At 41.4% G+C, this 19,567-nt stretch overlaps 1 protein-coding gene across 1 annotated transcript in view; it reads left to right on the top strand.

Moving 5' to 3' along the window:
* Positions 1-19,567, top strand: part of ANK2 (ankyrin 2) — a 274,592-nt gene that overhangs the window by 221,458 nt on the left and 33,567 nt on the right. The window contains 14 exon segments of the mRNA XM_049786554.1: positions 1,609-1,833; positions 3,376-3,474; positions 4,574-4,728; positions 5,223-5,434; positions 5,729-5,933; positions 8,598-8,699; positions 10,224-10,281; positions 13,365-13,443; positions 13,445-13,531; positions 13,534-13,572; positions 15,568-15,693; positions 19,315-19,386; positions 19,388-19,408; positions 19,410-19,439. Coding sequence (XP_049642511.1) covers positions 1,609-1,833; positions 3,376-3,474; positions 4,574-4,728; positions 5,223-5,434; positions 5,729-5,933; positions 8,598-8,699; positions 10,224-10,281; positions 13,365-13,443; positions 13,445-13,531; positions 13,534-13,572; positions 15,568-15,693; positions 19,315-19,386; positions 19,388-19,408; positions 19,410-19,439 — 1,510 coding nt within the window.

The following is a 19,567-nucleotide window of genomic DNA, read 5'->3' on the forward strand; positions in this document are numbered from 1 at the left end:
TATGCAGATACTGTTTTCCTTTGCTTGTCTAAAAATAATATAAATGTATTGTATTTCTATCCCCTAACTTATTTTGGTGAAACATCTTCCTGATGTTTTGAATGTCTCATGGATGTCACATGGAGTGTGGTGAACTGGTTTAATTTTGTGCTGGTTAAACTCCAACTTATAGCTTATAACACATTTTGTTGTTTGCTCTCCACTTAATACTTCTATGTAGATACTTTGCAAATGCAGACAACTGGGAAGAGTATGTGTCAGGGTGTACACCCTGTTTGTGTCTCTATGTGTGTGGTCATGACAGCAGTCAGGTTGCCTAGTCTTGGGTTTGCTCCTTGATAAAGTGAGTGCCTCTGAAGTGTTAATGAGCCCTAGACTAACAGAAGGACAAGAACTCAAATTAAGCCACATGTGAATCTGATGAGACTTCTATAGGGAAATGGCTTCAGAAGGAAAACAAACCCGTTTTTCTTGATCCCCTTAAACATTCACTTGGATTACTGGCCTCCTTTTCTTGAACCACTGACTTGTCAGAAAAAGAGCAAGAACTGTAGAGATGCCTTTTTCTCTTTTTGAAATTGTTAACTATGGTTTTTTTTATACCCAGCTCATGATTATTTAGAGGAGGTCCCAATGGTCTCAAAACATAAAAGTAGTAGTGATCCGACATCTTGCTTTCTTTCACTTAGACTGAAGGGGCAAAGAGATTCCTGCTAAGAGGTTGAAAAGTTCATTTTAGTCAGTTAATTAGGTTGATCCAAAACATATCATCTTGGTGTTTTCTCTTCTTTTTTAAATATTAGCACTGACATTTCTGCATCCTGAACGAGATGATATGGAACAAGATGCCTTACACATATGTTTGATCTTGGGAGAGGGCCTAAGATTGTTTCATTCCCCTCCCGTTTTTATACTATAACATTATATTAAAACGAGCTGGACAAGCTGTAATGTTGAGAATCAAGTTGAGTTTTCTAGAAAAACTGCACTTTGATACTTTACTCTCTTTTGCAATTCTGTGTAGAAATCCTGTCCATACCACAGTAGGTGCATTGTGTGTAGCTCTCAAAGATAGAAACCACCTTTCATATTCTAACAGGCAAAGCAGAAATATCGAAAGAGCTTGCAAAGTTCCAGGTTGCATCAGAAAATAAAGTCTTGCTGATTGAAGGGCATCTCCTAGTCTTTCCTCTCCAGTCCTCTACAGATTTCAGTCTGTGTTTTCCAGGACACATATGAGGAAAGTAGAATTCTTTGCATTTAAAAAAATAAAAAGATTCACTGGAATATTTATAATCTCATTTTATTCTACTTTCTAAATCAATTGGACACATAGTTCATATCACTGATATTGAGACAAATAAGCACCATTTTTTTCTAGTCATAGATCAGAATAACACAAAAGTATCAGAATCGACAGAAAAAAAGTATAATGACTCTTAGGGACTCAATTTTTACTTATTTTTATTTGTTTGCCACACACCATTGAAAGATGAGAGACAGTTTTGAAAACAAAGCAGTACAGAGAAAACAGTATAACTCGAGCAAACTGGCTCATCTTTCTCCCATCCCTCCAAAACACATCTAATCATCTACTTTGATTTTTAGCTTCCTGGTTAGTTTTATGGTGGATGCTCGGGGTGGCGCCATGCGGGGATGCAGACACAACGGGCTCCGGATCATCATCCCCCCTCGGAAGTGCACTGCCCCCACACGTGTCACCTGCCGGCTGGTCAAGCGGCACCGACTGGCAACCATGCCCCCCATGGTGGAAGGAGAAGGCCTGGCTAGTCGTCTGATTGAAGTTGGACCTTCTGGGGCCCAGTTCCTTGGGTAAGTATTTTCCATAAGCCTGGCATTAGCTGCTGATGTTTCAGGGTCTCTCCATGAAGCATGAGCAAGGAAGACCCAAAAACACATTGATGTATTTTTGCAGTTTGACTGGCCTCCATGAGGGTTTCAAGGCCTGATGTCACACGTCCATGCTTGATTACTTAATTCTCTGTCTCTTACTTACCAGTATTCATGAGTAAAACATTTGGGTTAGTTACAAATCTTTTCTTGCCATGCAATCTCCCATCCTGCAGAATCCTGTCCTCCACTCCCCATGGTAGGTATTTTTGTATTCATTGGAGACATCATGGTAAACTCATAAAGGTAGGACTTTGTTCCAAATATGTATTTAAGATGCTGGGAATTATCAAACAGAATTAATCTCTCCACTTTGGGAAATGAAAATATATTGTTTTTAGTCAAATATGTACCCCCAAATTTAGTCTATATGTCGTTTTTATTCTTTCTTTCAAATTGCTACTTTGGGTCATAGTTACAACCTGCCAGAGATGTCATCACAGTTCACAATAACATGACAACATCAAGACTAACTTCTACTCAGCTCATTTTAGCAATGTTGAACAATGTTGACCATTTCTTCCTTCTTCAGTTCTTTTGTGTGGCTGCTAGTCTATTAAAAGGTGGTATCTTGGAGTGCTAAGAAAGAAATAGCCACCTAAGAAAACTGATGAAAAAGGATGAAGTGCAGCTGGGGGACCCATGTTTCAAAAATATTTTGAAACCTATCAATTGTATTTAAGTCTTGTCAGAGCAAGTCTTGCTTCTCTAGAAAGGGGCAAGAATCCCTTTATTTGTGAACTCTTGCTCAGCTGCTGTTGTACTTGTAGGAGAGGATTTCTGGCTTTAGAACTCAAGAAATGTTCTAAAGCCTGGTCATTTGGAGCAAAATTCTCAGCAAGTTGCTCAAAATCCTGTCCGAACCATTGTAGGAGCATTGTCTGTATCTCTCAAAGATAGAAACCACCTTTCATATTTTAGTAGGCAAAGCAGAAATGTTGAAGGAGCTTGTGAAATTCTAGGTTGCATCAGAAAATAAAGCCTCCTCTTTGGAGGGGGTCTCCTAGTCTTTCCTCTCCAGTCCTCTACCTCTGATGCAGTTTACCCCCAAAGCCTTGTTTCCCACCTTCACACTTAGGTAGTCTCAGCCTTTGCCACAATCCGCTGCTCTGTTTCAGAATGTCCACGAGAACATCATGACAGGGCCAGAATTTGGATAATATTCCCAACAACTTTGTCTTGTCTCTCCTGGCAAGCATTTCCCCAACCCCCTTTACCTTTTTATATTTTTACTTTTTGGGTTTCATACCCTGATTTCTCCACCCCCTTCATGCCCTCCCCCACTGTCCCCACCCCCATTGTCCACTCTGGGTCTCAGTTTTTTGTCCTTTGAGACCTATACCGGGAGCAGAACCGAGTGCAGCGTGACAGCAACCTTCACCCTGTCAGGCTGGGGTTCTGTGGGAACCAATACCTGAAGCTTACTTATGTTCTTTCTTTCACTGCTGCTTTGGATGTATTCAGTAAACTCCACCTGCCAACGGCTCCCCCCCCACTTAATGAGGGAGAAAGTTTGGTCAGCCGCATCCTTCAGCTGGGGCCTCCTGGAACCAAATTCCTTGGGTAGGAGCGACTTAAAACAAGTTGATGGCTGCTGGGCCCCCCATTCTCCTCCTTCTGATATGATTTTCTCTTTGTCATTGTGCCCATGACATGTCCCTCTCTATGATTTAAATTCTGTATGACCTCTCTCTAGTGGACCATTTCTGACCCCCTGTGGTATGTGGCTTTTCTTTCCTAGTGATGTTTTTATCTCTGTCCCACCCCCTTCCCCCCATTCCTTACCCCTTCCAGTGCTGTGACCTTCATTTTTGTTTACGCATGAGATCTGCCTAGTTGTGCGCTGTGCTAGTTGACGAATGTCGTGATGATCAATTTCGAGTCTGTATCAAAGCAACCTGGACGTCATCATCCAAAAGCCTCTTGTTGATTCTGAGAGTGAAAGCAAGCTCAGTTTCTGCCACCTCAGAATGCCACCTCAGACCCCTCTGATATTAGGGCCCAGTGCATGTTGTGAATCTTGAATACAATAGGCATGGGACACATCTGGCTCTTGACGGAGACTCACACTGTGCTTACATGCCTATTGTGTCATTGAATAAGGAAAAAAATGCTAATAAATTAAGCCTTCCCCCCAAAAACAAGCAACCCCTGAGTGCATGATTCTTATGTCCCAAGCAATCGACTTTCTGACATCTCATTTACAAATGCATCTAATTTTGCAACCTGCCAGCCATTTTCCTCCACCCACCTCCCAAATCATTGTGTCATTTTTGCACCCTTAGAAGATGTCGTAGGAGATTGGCACATGCATTGATGTGCATGCACATTTCCTTTTCTTGGTTTACTGTGTCAGATGGACATTGGTCAAAGGAGAAGTTCCAGAATGCCACATGCACTCCCAGGGAAATAGCATTTGGCTTCAGAGAGGAGCATGTCCCAGAGGATGGGTCCCCCTCTTCCCTGGCTCTTCCTCTAAGCTGGAGGGCTGCTGAGTGAGCAGCTGTTGGCCAAGGGCACTGGAGAATGGCCTCAGTGTCCCAGTCCCCAGAGAGAGAGAGAGAGAAAGGAATTCCAGGTCACTTTGCAACAGACAGAGTCTAGGTGCGGGGCTGGCAGGAGCAGATCCCATGCACATGATATGCTGTGGTCCCTGTGCCAGGCCCGTGATTGTGGAGATACCACACTTTGCTGCTCTTCGAGGGAAGGAGCGGGAGCTGGTGGTCCTTCGCAGTGAGAATGGGGACAATTGGAAGGAACATTTCTGTGAATACACGGAAGAGGAGCTGAACGAAATCCTGAATGGCATGGATGAAGGTACTCACTGCTGCTTGAAAGAATTATAGAAAGTTCTCTCCATTTTAGTTTTAGAATTTATTTTTAATTTGTACTTTACTGTGGTACTGAGATTCAGGTGTTAGGCCTACCATGTGACCACACTGTTGCTTTTCAAAATTATTCCTTTTTTGCTTGGATTAAAAAAATTATGATGAGGGAGACAGAGCTAGCATAGTGCATTGACACATAGACATTTGCCTTGCACACAGCCTACTTGGGCTTGCTTACCAGCATACCATGTAGCCCCCCCCCCCCCCCCCCCCCCGAGCCTGCCAGAAATAATTTATGAGTGTAGAACCAGGAGTAACCCCTGAGCATTGCTGGGTATGGTCAAAAAACCCAAATTAAAAATAAAATAGAGTCCGTGTATCTACCTGCCATTTGTGCTCCCCTTTGACTGTGCTCCCAGGTTAGCTGAAGTGTTTGCAGCAGAGAAATCCCTGCTCTCTGAAACAGCTCCTGTCTTGTCTTAGTCCTGGACAGCCCTGAAGACCTGGAGAAGAAGCGGATCTGCCGCATCATCACCCGTGACTTCCCGCAGTACTTTGCTGTGGTATCACGGATTAAGCAGGACAGCAACCTGATAGGGCCTGAGGGAGGTGTGCTGAGCAGCACCGTGGTACCTCAGGTGCAGGCTGTCTTCCCAGAGGGAGCCCTGACCAAGCGGATTCGTGTGGGCCTCCAGGTATGTGTGCACACAGACAAGGTGCCCCAACACGCATTCTGGGTCTGATGACTGGAAGTCTGTTTCAAAAGGGAGACGAGTAGATCTCTAGAGGATCACCCTTTTGCTGGGTGAGCAGTAGCAGCCTCCTGAGATTACAGTGCTGACATAGAAGTTGCAGATTTAAGTGATGCTGATAGGAGATTGATAGCTACCATATTGGAAGCCACTGGATAAGACCCAAAGAATGGGTGGGTAGGAAATTGGACATGAAGTATCATGACCTATTGCTGAGTTCTGTTTTCCTTTACAAAGGCTCAACCTATGCACACTGAACTGGTGAAGAAGATCCTTGGCAACAAAGCTACCTTCAGCCCTATTGTCACTTTGGAACCCAGAAGGAGAAAATTTCACAAGCCAATCACCATGACCATTCCTGTACCCAAAGCTTCCAGCGATGTTATGTTGAATGGCTTTGGAGGAGATGCGCCAACCTTAAGATTACTATGCAGCATAACAGGTGAGTTGAATGGCTGTTTGTGGAATGTTTCAGAAGAATATTTGTGGATTGTTGTGGTGATTAAGTAATTTTCTTTGTGCTTTGCATTTATGGAGCCCTGAGTTTGGGCTGTAATGCTGCAAAATAATTTCTTTTAATTAAAAAAACAAAAAAGTATTTCCTTTGTGATAGGATACCTGTGGAGTTATATGACTTCGTTTGGGAAAAAGCATCTCATTAACTGGGGAAGGAAATGAACTCTGAAATAAACTGTATAAAACTTCCTTAGTGAGCTGCTAGGTTACTTAATATGTATAGTTATGTCAAGCCTTATAGTGCCACTGGAAACTAACTATTTTATTATATAGTCCTACAAGGTTGAGAGACAATGGTGTTTCCTGGCCCAGTTTGGCAGAGTTGGAATTGAAGCCCAGCCTTTTTATATCTCAGAGTGCACATTTTAAACCTCAACTGAAGACATCTTAGCTATGATTAAATGAAATAAATGACATGAAAAAGTATATGCTTAGTAATTCAAGCCAATTTTTTCTGGGTAGGGTTTAGTGATGTATCATAGGACATTATTATCAAATTCATTTTGGAAAGACAAAGTCCAGTTTTTTCATGACAAGCTCAATTCCCTGAAAGTTGTCCTTGCTTTCAGACAGTGACCAAAGTGCAGAATGACATTCCTGAATCCTGTATCCACGGTTGTCTGCCCTGAAGCACTGCCAGTAATGGGAGAAGTTAACAAGCCATACAAGTGGGCTCAGGGATGTGGCTTGAATGAGAGCACATATCTTGCATGTGTCAGGCCCTGAGTTCATTCCCTACTACTACTACATGGGTTCCCCAAACATTCCAGTGGTGGACCTGGTGGTGCTCAAGCATGGCTGGATGGACCTTTAAGTTAAATGTGGTCTGTGTTACACAATATTACTAGTACTTTGTCTACTTGCCAATGGTTACAAGGGGTTAGTAAAGTTTGTACTATTGCTAGTAGAAATAATTACTCTCTCACTGTGCTTTGTTGGAATATTTTTTCTCCATTATCATTTTTTTAAATGTTAGGAGTTGAACTCAACTCAGGTACCATATTTGTTAGCATTGAACTATATTCCTTTCCCTTCTAGGTCCTTTTTTTTTGGTAGGTTGTACCAAACCTGTTGGGGATTGGGGAAGCTACTCCTAGCTTTGTGCTGAAGGGTTATTCCTGGTAGTGTGCAGGGGGATCATAAGGGACCCCAGATTAAACTAGTGTTGTCTGCATGCAAGGCAAGTGCCTTGATCCCTGTTTAATCTCTCTGGCTACATTTTATTTCTTGTCTTTAATTATAAATTGAATGGATAGTTTCTTTCTTCAAAGTCATTAGGGCTAGAATGATAGTATGGTAGATCAAGTGCTTGCCTTGCATGAGACCAACTTATGTTCAATACCTGGTATCATAGTTGGTCTTTAAGTCTTGCTAGGAGTGTTCTTTGAGTGTAGAACCTGGCGTAAGCCCTGAGCACCTCCAAAGGGATATGCATGTTTGTGAAAGAGAGACAGAGAGAGAAAGAGAAAGATACATTATATAAAATAGAAAGTTCAGGCATGAAAGAATATTCACATTTTGCCTTATTTTAACAAACCATAAAGGTGCCTGAAGGGTCAGAGGCCCTTTTGATACGGTGAACTATATATATGACCCATAATTCTCCTTAAATCTTAGCAACTAAAATCTGTGCTTCTGAAATCACTGGGGGAAAGGGGCTCTGGTGAAGGGACTGATAATGGGAATTTTATATGCCTGAAACTCAAAGTTTGTAACTTGGTGGTAATCCTTGGTGAATTCTTGGTGAAAACATTTAAAAACATTTAAAAAATTATTAAAAGAATTATTTGTGAATTGACTCATGTTGATTTAAGTTGTCAAAATTCCATCAGTCTTTGTGTTATAAACAAGCAATTAGAAGTAAATTTGTTTGTGTCCACAAGGAGGTAGGCTAGGGTGGTGGATGGGAGATTGGGGACATTGGTGAACGGAAAGTCACACTAATGGTGGGATTGGTGTGGGAATATTTAATGCCTTTAATATATATTTATATATACTATATTATAAACAACTTGGTAAATTATGGTGTTTTATATATACTATATCATAAACAACTTGGTAAATCATGGTGTTGACTAATAGTTAGGAAAATATTTAAAAATTAATTTAAAAATAAAAGAAACAGGGGGCGAAGTGTTAGCGCAGTGGTATGGTGTTTGCCTTGCACGTGGCTGACCCAGGATGCACCTCAGTTTTGATCCCCAGAATCCTATATGGTCCCCCCATGCCAGGAGCAATTTCTGAGAGCATAGCCAGGAGTAACCCCTAAGCGTCACCAGGTGTGGCTCAAAACAACAAACAATAACAACAATAAAAATAAAAGAAACAATATCAGTCAGAGACTAGACTACCTAATCATGGAAAACAGCTCTTCAACTAACCTCTCTCAGTTTGGCTCTTTGAAAAGTGGTGGGTGTGTTTATTTCAAAATGCCCTTCTTCTTTTGTTTATTGTAATCCCTTGCAGTTAGTCCTTTTGTTCCTGTTTTGAGGAGTGTGTGGTAGTTGTGCTGCAGAATGCAGCAAAGGGGAATCACCATAGAGCCTGTAGTTTGCTAATCTTGTTTCGGGCACAACCCTGTTGTTTTTAGGTGGAACCACTTCCTGCCCACATGGGAAGATATTACAGCAACTAAGACATGTGACGTTCGTCAATGAATGTGTTTTCTTCACCAATCAATGTATCGTGCCAGGTATGGTTTCCCCGCCCAGAACACGTCACTGGAGAATGGGCCTTTCTAGAAAACAATAGGTTCTTGGCTTCATTCTATGCAAGTCAGCAGTTGGAGGTGGTGGTTTTTTTCAGTATATCTTCTGCATTTCCTGTCCATGTTTTTATATCACATCTGTTTGCAGACTGACCTGTGATGACATCAATTAGATGCAGATGCAATCAGTCTAATAAAATTAAGGAAGAGAAGTGATTGTCTATAATTATCTAGGTATAATCCATTGGGTTGTTGTGATTTGTTTGTTGTTATTTTTTTTTCTGTCCTAGTAATCTTCAAAATGATCCTTTTCCAAAGCTGGAGTGATAGTACCCTGTGGAGGATTTGCCTTGTATGAGACTGACCTGGTTAAATCCCCAGCATCCCATATTGTCCCCCAAACACTGCCAGAAGTGATTTTTGGAATGCAGAGCCAGGAGTGGACCCTTGATGCATCCTATTAGGTGTGGCCCAAAAGCTAGGAAAAAAAAAATGATTTATTTCCTGCTGAATCAGCAAAACAGTCTGAACAACATTTTCCTAACAAAGTAATAATTGAGGCCGGTGAGGTGGCGCTAGAGGTGAGGTGTCTGCCTTGCAAGCGCTAGCCAAGGAAGGACCACGGTTCGATCCCCTGGCATCCCATATGGTCCCCCACAAGCCAGGGGCAATTTCTGAGCGCTTAGCCAGGATGTAACCCTGACGCATCAACAAGTGTGGCCTGAAAAACCAAAAAAAAACACAAAGTAATATAAAAATACCATAAGCATGATTAAATGCCTTGGTGTTTATTTTTTATTTTTTAATTTATTTTATTTTGTTTGTTTTTGTTTTTTGGATCACACCGACAGTGCTCGAGGGGTTATTCCTAGTTCCATGCTCAGAAATTGGCTCCTGGCAGGCACGGGAGACCATATGGGACACCAGGATTCGAACCGATGACCTTCTGCTTGAAAGGCAAACGCCTTACCTCCATGCATCTCTCTGGCCTGGTGTTTATTTTTTGTTTTTGTTTTTGTTTTTGGGCCACACCCAGTGACGGCTCAAGGGTTACTCCTAGCTATGCGCTCAGAAGTCCCTCCTGGCTTGAGGGATTCACATGGGACGCCGGGAGATCGAACCAAGGTCCGTCCAAGGCTAGCGCAGGCAAGGCAGGCACCTTACCTCTAGCGCCACCGCTTGGCCCCCGGTGTTTATTTTTGTTGTTTGTTTTGGTGTTGTGTGTGTTTTTTTGTTTGTTTTTTGGGCCACACTCGGCGGTACTCAGGGGTTACTGTCTGCTGTCTGCTCAGAAATAGCTCCTGGCAGGCTGGAGACCATATGGGACACTGGGATTCGAACCAACCACCTTTGGTCCTGGATCGCTTGCTTGCAAGGCAAACATCGCTGTGCTATATCTCTGGGCCCCCCCGGTGGTTATTTTTGAATGGTTTCCTTGGAATCTAACAGGTTTGAGTTTCATCTAGTATATATCATCTCTGAAAGCTGAATTTGTTATTTTCATTTCAGAGGAGTCCATGGGCTCTGTTGGGGATCATAATGTCAGTTGCCATTTGTCTTCTCTGCGGTACATGTTTGAATAATTTTTACATTTATTAAATATAAGACCTATTCTGGCTACTTCCTCGATGAGAAACATGAAGTTTGAAGAGTGGTGAGATGTCAGTGCAGGGGAAGGACGGACAGATAGAAAGGCATGAAGAAACTACCTGCTGGTAGTTTCTGCCCTAGAAGCTTTTCCTCTGGGCTTGTGCTGGATCATGAACAATATCCCTTGAGTATTACCACACACTGTTGGGATCAATTAGGAACTAGGTATATTTTAGAGGTCCTAACAGTTAGGACCTAACTGGAATCCTGAGTTGGGCGTGCCATCAGAGGCTGCCCAGAGGATGCCTGGGGAGGGATGACTCATGAGATGTGTTGGAATTAGAGAGCCCAGTGGAAAAGCAAAGGCAGGAAGAGCCTGGTGGGTTAGAGCAGCCAGGCTGAGTCCATCAGTATTTGGAGTCTAGGCAGAGTCTGTTTATCCATAGCCTACAAGGGCTGATTGTTAGTTGACTAGAAGTGAAATTATTATTAGTAGGATAAATAAAATCATGTTGGTGTAACCAATAATTGAGCTCCCAGATAATTAAAGAAAGAGGGACTTAAGTCATGCTTACCTGAGAACCAGTAGTGACATTGGCCCTGGGATATTCCAATAAGGGCCACAAACCAGATGGAGAAAGACATATGGTGAGCAAGCAAGCGAGAACCTGGAAGAGGAACATGCAGAGAAACTGAAAGTGGGGTCCACAGGGACAGGGGTGAAGGGCAAGTCTGGGGTTATTGTTCAGTGGGTGTAGAGCTTCAGTTGGAGTGTTAAAAAGTTCTGGAGAAGGATTGTAATGAATGATATTAAATAATGATATTGTGAAGGTATTTAGGGTCACTCAATTGTATATTTTGATATCATGGTAAGTTTTATATATATACTTTTCTTATATTTGGGGGGTCTTTTTTTTTTTTTTTTTTGGTTTTTGGGCCACACCCTGTGACGCTCAAGCGTTACTCCTGGCTATGCGCTCAGAAGTTGCTCCTGGCTTCTTGGGGGACCATATGGGACGCCGGGGGATCGAACTGCGGTCCGTCCTAGGCTAGCGCAGGCAAGGCAGGCACCTTACCTCCAGCGCCACCGCCCGGCCCCTTGGGGGGTCTTTTGGCCATACTCACTAGTGCTCATGGCTTATTTCTGGCTCTGTGTCAGAGGTCACTCCCTGACAGGGATTGTTTGTGGTATTGGTGATGAAACCTGGGCCAGGCACTTTGCAAGGCAACTGCCTCCTCAATGTACTCTTTCTACCCTTCAGCTGTTCTTTTTGTTTGTATAATTTTTTTTGGCTGTATCTGACCATGGTCAAATCTTACTCTGGCTTTTTGCTCAGGGGTCACTTCCGACAGGAAGTGCTGGTGATCAAACTTGGGTTAGCTATTTGCAAGGTAAATACCTTAATCACTGTACTCTGTAATTTCCAGTTTCTCTTTTGGTTTGTGTGCTTTTATGGTTTGGAGGGCTATAAAATGACCATGGTCAGGGCTTACTCTGACTCTTTGCTCAAAGAGGACTCTGGCAGCACTTGGGCAATCATATGTGGTGTTGGGGTTGGAACTGGAACTAGTCGCATGCAGTGCAAGCACTTTAACCCTAACTAGCTCACTAGCCACAGAAGTTGTCTTTCTTAGGACCTTGGTGAGAAAGCCCAAGACCAACGTGTTAATATACTGAATTAAAAGGTATTTAGGGAAAGTGCCCAGGAATGCCCAGGTTTGCTGAGCCTCAACATCATTAATTGGGCACAAAGCTAGTCATTTCCTCTATAAATTATATTCATTCAACAATATTTAGGAATTCTGGAACAAAAGTAAAGTGTTTTAATATTTTTCTTTTTTGAATATTGTGACATATTCAATTTATGTCTGGTATTTTCACTGTTAAAGATTGTGACATCAAATCCCCACCCAGCTCCACCTTCCTATTCACGTGCTGCCTGACTAATTGGCCATTAAGATCTTACAGCCAACTGGGCATCAATTTGGTTAAGAAAACAACATCAGAAAACAACTTTGCAAAATGATCAGACTTGCCATCTTCTCATGTTGTACAATGGGATCTGGCTTGAAGGTTTGCAGTGAGTTTCATCATCCAAAAGCAAAATCTGTAATCCTGTGAATGAAGGAAAGACCTGGGAGTCAAGTACATATGGAATTCTGTTCTTGGGCCTGAAATATCTCAGGAGATTAGAGCACATGCTATACAGGCTTTGCATGGAACAAGTCCAGATTTGTTCCAGCATTACATGGTCCTCTGAGTAGCACAGAGCAGAGAATAGTCCCTGAGTACTGCGGGATATGGCTCAAAACAAACAACACAATGAAACAAGAAAAAAAAAGAATAAGAACTTCAGTTCTTGTGCACTATTATGGGAAATCTGCTCATGGTATAAATTCCTTAGAATGCTTTGGTTTTGTGCATGAATTTCTCATATTTTCTGATGTCTATTTCAAGATGCCTCATCGATTTAATTATTCGTGTTATTTTCTCTTTTATTGCCAAATTGCTTTCAAGCCAGTGAGTTCAATTTCCAGGAGCAGACCTGCAAGGAAAACTTTCTTCCACCTTGGTGTCTGAATGGGTTCTTTGGATAAATTCTTTGGAAATAAACATTGTGATGAGGGGAGGTTGGGTAGATTATAGGCAAGTGAAGACTCAGAAACACAACCACCACTACCACCACAACTACAACAACAACAACAACAACAACAACAACAACTCAGAGAGTAGGATCCCAGAAAAGTGCCCAGTCTGGGTTGGTGCCACTTAAGAATTCTCATGCACCAGAGATACATTTCAAGATGTAGAAGACATTATAAGTGTCTCCTGGGAAGAATTGAACCATGTTGAAGATCTTTATCTTTAGTTTCTTCTGCTCCCCTTATACTTTCTTCCTTCCCAGCATTTACTCTTTTTTCCATTACTTTCTCTCAGTATCCCTCCGTTTCCAAGAAGCTTCAAAGGAGTATTTTTATTCTATTGGGAACATTGATTTTCTTTGTTCCAATTGGTATACTCGAATGTGCATTTTAGGTTTTCTCATTTTTGCATTTTAGATTCTGGCTGATAGATTGTCGACAAATCCAGGAGTCTGTGACTAGCATCCCAAGTGTAAGAGAAATCATCTGTGTACCTATACATGGCCAAATTTGTCGTGTTTGCCAAATCACATGATCCCATTGAGGCCAGACTGAGATGTTTCTGCATGACAGATGACAAAGTGGAGATAAGACCCTGGAACAACAAGAGAACTTTGCCGAGGTGGCCAGGGAGTAGGGTGATGTGGAGGGGTAGCTGGATAAATAGCACTTGTTTTTTTATTTATGCCTTTCCTGATGTATTTTGATTTGTAATAAGTTCTTCTGGTAAATCAAGAAAACCTTTTAACTGTGAATAGTAAGTTATTTGAAAATAGGTTAAAAATTTCAGCCAACTTCTTAATAAGAAGGCTCAGATTCTGGGGCCAGGCGGTGGCGCTAAAGGTAAGGTGCCTGCCTTACCTGCGCTACCCTAGGACGGACCACGGTTCGATCCCCCGGCGTCCCATATGGTCCCCCAAGCCAGGAGCGACTTCTGAGCGCATAGCCAGGAGTAACCCCTGAGCGTCACCGGGTGTGGCCCAAAAACCAAAAAAAAAAAAAAAAAAAAAAAAAAAAAGAAGGCTCAGATCCAAAGACAGCCAGTTTTAACTCTCTGGACCTTTTTTTGTGGGGAGGAGGGGGCACACTCTGTGATGATCAGGGGTTACTCATGGCTCAGCACTTGGAATTTATTCCTGGTGGGCTCATGGGTCCATATGGGCATCAAACCTGGGTCATTTGTGTGCAAGGCAAGCACCCTACCTTCTGTTCTATTGCTCCAGCCCCCATTTGTACATTTTTCATATAGGAGCAGCATTCCTTGTTTGTGTGAGGTAGTTGAAAGGATTCTTTTAGAGACCATATTTTTGGGAAAAATTAATGTATTCAAAGCATGGAAATGATCATAGTAGCCTAAGACACTTTTGTAATTATTGGTTCTTAATTTTTAGTAGTCAGGATGAAAGTCTGAGTAATCTGCCCTCTATGAAAATAGGAAAATGTTCTATCCAGCACTTTCTGCATTACTTTTTTGGGGGCACAGATTGGGAGTTTGGCTCTGCCAGCTTTACTTGAGCTTTATTCCTGGCTCTGTGCTCAGGGGTCACCCCTCTTAGTACTCAGACAATTATATGTAGTACCATGGTCCGAACCTGGGTCACCTCATGCTACCTTCTGCACAGAATGACACTTTTGTATTTCTGTCTTTTTGCTATTCTTATTGTTTTTTTTTTTTTTTTTTTTTGGCCACACTGGCTCTGCTCAACACTTACTCCTGGCTCTGTGCTCAGGGGATCACTCCCAACAGTACTCGGGGGATACAAATATGTGCCAGGGAGTGAACTTGGTCAGCCATGTGCAAGGCAAATGCTTTTACTTGCTGTACTATGGTATCCTGCCTTTTGTATTACTACCTTCTGTCAGAATTTTCCACCAGTGTTAGCCAGGGGATGTTCAGACTTGATTTGATATCAAAAGTTACCCAATCAGATTGGCACTTAAATCTATATTATCTTTTGTAAATAACTTGATAGGGATGTCAGGAATTGACTTTAGCATTAAGTCCCTCTCTCTGAGCCTGGATAGGTCTTCATTACTAGTAAGAAGGGAGATTGCTGATGTTGACATTTGTATCTATAAGATGAAATTTTAGCAGCAATTTAAATTTCGTAAAGTCTTATGTAAAACTTATCAGTAATGGTACTGTAAACCACAGTGTCTAAAATAAAAAAGAGGTGTCTATCTCAGAGGCAGGCTGGTGGGTAGGAAGGAAACTGGAGACTTCTGTAAAGGGAAGTGGATATTGATGAAGAAATTGTATTGGAACATTGCTTTTACCTGAAATTCATGAATAAATTTGGGAACTATGGTTAAAAATGTTTGAAAAATAAAAGTGGGGCCCTGAGCTATAGCACAATGGATAGCCAACCCTGGTTGCTTGATGCCAACCCTGGTTCAATCCTGGATCCCCATGTGGTCCTCGAGCCCTCTAGGAGTGAGTTTTGAGCACAGAGCCAGGAGTAACCCTTAGTACTGCTGGGTGTGACCCCAAACCCAAAAATAAATGAATAAACAAACAAATAAACAATGTGGTGTGTATTGTATCAAAGTTCCAGTGGGACTCCATCTCTGTGTAATAGTAATCATTGCAAATGTACAATTCTTTGCTGTTTCTCTCTAGGTGTTAGAAGGAAAACCTATCTATGTTGACTGCTTTGGCAACCTGGTACCATTAATCAAGAGTGGGCAACATCATATATTCAGTTTTTTTGCCTTCAAAGAAAACAGACTTCCTCTCTTCGTGAAGGTAAATGATGTGGCTATAAAATGTAATAAAATTTTCAGTCTGCTAAAAGTCAGTTAGGATGTGACTCCTGTGAATAGAAAAGCATATGAACTTTTTAGTCATTCAAGGAGTGTTTTCAGCTCTGGCTGTAAGAATTGGATAGTATGGGAGAACTGACCATTTTAGTTTGGAAGTTGGTTTTTAGGTTGAGACTATGGATGTGGAGAAATAGCCAAAGCCACCTATCAGAAACACTAACCCTAAGTACGAGAGCACATTTATTCAATAAGCATTTATGGAGGCATTTTAGTATGTCATAAATTTGTTGTTTCTGGGGAATATCAACCCAAGTTTCAGGGTGGGCAGTGACATCTAGAATCAAGGGTTTTTTGGTTTGTTTTGTTTTGTTTTGTTTTGGGCCACAACTTGTGGTGCTCAGGGGTTACCTTGGCTCTGTGCTTAGAAATTGATCCTGGCTCAGGGACCGGGGATGAAGCCCACGTCCATCCTGGGCCAGCTGCATGTGAGGCAAATGCCCTACCACTGTGCTACCACTTCAGCCCTCTAGATTCAAGTTGTAAAGAGAACCAAAGTGAGTGCATGTAATGAGGTTAAAAGGAAACAGATAAAGCAGTCTGCTCTGCTCCATTGGCTTAGCCACCCCTGTTCTTCTGTTTCTCCCAATTAGAAATTTCAGTTGTGAATATTTCTCCATTCTTTCCCCAGATTTCTCTCTCATAGAGGTTCTTGATGCCTTTCCTCAAAGACAGAAGTTGGTGTTTCCCATCAGAATTAGACTGCTCATTCCGAAACTGTTAATCAGCAATACCTATTTTATTGTGTTTTGCTTTATTTTATTTTATTTTTATTTTTTTATCTGGGAAGCCTCCAGTTAAAGGATTTGGGGACCACACTCTGCTATTTTCAGCCAACCATGCTGGCTGGTGATTCAGTGTAAGGGCCTGAGAATATTGGCTGTGGTAACCAGGGTACCATGTTGTGGCAGAGATTAAATCGGGAATTGAACATCCAAGGTATATGCCTTAACCCTTGTATTTTCTCTCTGATTCCTTATATCAATCTCTTATAATATTTTCAAGCCTGTTTGCTTAGGGAAAATAAATCTTTATTAAGTTTTCCTAAGATCTTGAATTTTTCACTGATCATTTTGTATAGATTGTTTGACCTGAAGAAAGTAGGTTCTTGTAGATTATTTGCATTAAACAATAGCTGCTGAGTGGTAATAGATGTAGGTAAAACAAGTAGTTCTATAATTAAGATAATTATCTAATTGATAATTTTGCTATGCAAAACTCATTCTATAAACAACCCAAGATAAATGGGCAAAATATTTAAGCATTTCTTCAAAGAAGTTAATACAAGTGGCCAGTAAAGCATATGGAAAGCTACTCCATAGGTTAGGATGCAAATTCAAAGCATAATGAAATAGTACATCATACTAATCAGAATGACTGTCATCAAACCAACAAATAATGAATGTGGAGAATGTGGAGAATTTAGGTTCTTGATGCCTTAGTGGCTAGTGCATAACATGAAGCAATTGCTGTGAAAAAAGTATCCCATGATGTTGCAAGTCAGCCCCTGAAGAGGTTGACTGATGGAGAGATGGAGGATGAGGCCTTTCTCTTCCAGCTCGGAGCACGCGTCTGCCACCCTGTCTAGCCGACGGTTCTGAGGTGAAATGGCATGTAAACAGCTCGCAGACAGTCAGGCTTGTGGAAATATTAGCTTTATTTGGTGGACAAGACTGAAGTCCAAAGACTCATCCTCAGTTCCAGCAAAAAGCCCCGCCCCCTTCCACAGACCCTTGTTTTTATCCCTCAGAATCAGGTACCACCCAATGGTGGGATCAGATACCAACCAATGGTGGAAGCAGAATCAGGTACTACCCTAGGGTGGGGGCAGAATGCCAGGTCACACCCTAGGGTAGGACACAATCACCAATCAGGTTAGGGTCAGTAACTTACTAATCCCCTAAAATATTTACATACACAACAATTCCCCCGTTTGTTTTTAGTAAACAAACAATATTGTCTACAATTATTAAAGGAAAAACTAGTCAATAATAAAAGAGCGGCTGTTTGCATAAGCGCATCACAGGAAAATGTAAAGAAAAACTTCTAAACACAGGGTGCACCTCCCTTAATATAAATTAATGATAATAAGCTTTTGCAATCCTGACTCCGCCTTTAGCCAAAGGCAGGTAATATTTCCATAGCAACAATGTAATAAAGTGAAAATTAACACCATGATTTCTAAAAATTAAAAGTGAATTAGTCCATGATGCAGCAGTCCCACTTATAGGTAAACATTTAAGCTGGCAAGGAAAGCAGACAGACACTCACACACTAGCATTCATCATGACAACACATATCATACCATAGACAAAAATACCCAAAGTGCCCTTCAATGTCTGAGAAAACATACTTGCAATGGTCTATAATTCTGGTCTATAAACAAAGAAATTCTAGTACTTGCTCAGTGTACTTAAGGAAGGATGACTGTGGAAGGTGTATGCTAAGTAACAATGGCCAGATCCCAAAAGACAAATGGGGAAGGTTTCATTTACAGGAGGTACCTCGAGTGGTCCAATGCAGAAATCAGAACACAGGCTAGCGACCAGGGGTGAGGACACTGTTTCTCAAAGTAGGTGATACTGCCCTGCTTTCCCCATAAGAGCATTTGAATAAGGGGTGCTGAACCTTTGTGCGGTAGAGAAGCCTTACGTGTGCAATTGAGGAGAGTGTCTGTTTTACTTAAAAGGCCAAGGAAGTGGCAATTTCAGAACATCTGAGTTAATGAAGGAGTTACTGGTTAATGGGTACAAACCCTCCATATTGGTGATATTGAAAGGTTTCTGAATTTGAAGGATAGTTGTTTGTTGAATTAACTTATTCAGTTATTAAACTGCATTAAAAAAGGTTGAAATGGATTTCTGTACTAAGTTTATTTAGCACATTTTCTTTTTCAGAAAAGAAATGAAATTCTGATCTGAGTAGCACCAGCAATAAAGTTGAAAATTTTGCTTAATGAGATACTTTCAAAATATACATGTTCATAGAGAAAGTGAATAGATGTTTCTAGAACAGAGACTGGGGAAGGAGATCCCCATATTGACTAATGGTTATAGAGGATAATGGAAAGTTCTGGAAAGCATTAATGATACAATTTTTTTGTTTGTTTTTTGAGCTACACCTCCTGTACTCAGGGGTTTACTCCTGGCTCAGGAATGGCAGACCAATATGGGATGATGAGGATCAAACCTGGGTAGTCATGTGCAAGGCAAACAACTAACCCATAGTAGCATTGCTCTGGCACCAAGTGATACAAATTCTTTTAATGTACTCTCTTGCCACCTGAATGATATCTTAAAGTTGTTAAGATGGTAAATGTTAACTTTGATTACCATATAAATTTTACCATCCTTTTTAAGACATTAAATGCTCCTTTTTAGAAAGTCTCTAAATTTCGGAAAGAGGAGAAAAAGGAACTCAGGGAATCTGCTCACCTCCTTCACATGATCAGTTTTATTTTCTTCAGGGATCTTTTGTTTAGCTTCTCACTAAGAGTACATAGAAAATGTCGAGTCAGGCTGAAGAAGGTCTGTGCTTCTTGTTCAAGGTGCGTGACTCCACTCAGGAACCTTGTGGCCGCCTGTCCTTTATGAAGGAGCCGAAGTCTACAAGAGGTCTGGGTGCATCAAGCCATCTGCAACCTTAAATATCACACTACCCATTTACACCAAGGTATTGTGAAGCCACTTGTAGGCAATTTGATCTTTAGATCTTTTCAATAAAAGCAAAGCTGCTGAATACTTAACTAGATCCATCAGATAGCCATCAAAATAGCAAATGCCACTGTCTTATTTCACATC

The sequence above is a fragment of the Suncus etruscus genome, chromosome 14 (genome assembly GCF_024139225.1).
Source record: "Suncus etruscus isolate mSunEtr1 chromosome 14, mSunEtr1.pri.cur, whole genome shotgun sequence".
NCBI classification, from domain to species: Eukaryota; Metazoa; Chordata; class Mammalia; order Eulipotyphla; family Soricidae; genus Suncus; species Suncus etruscus.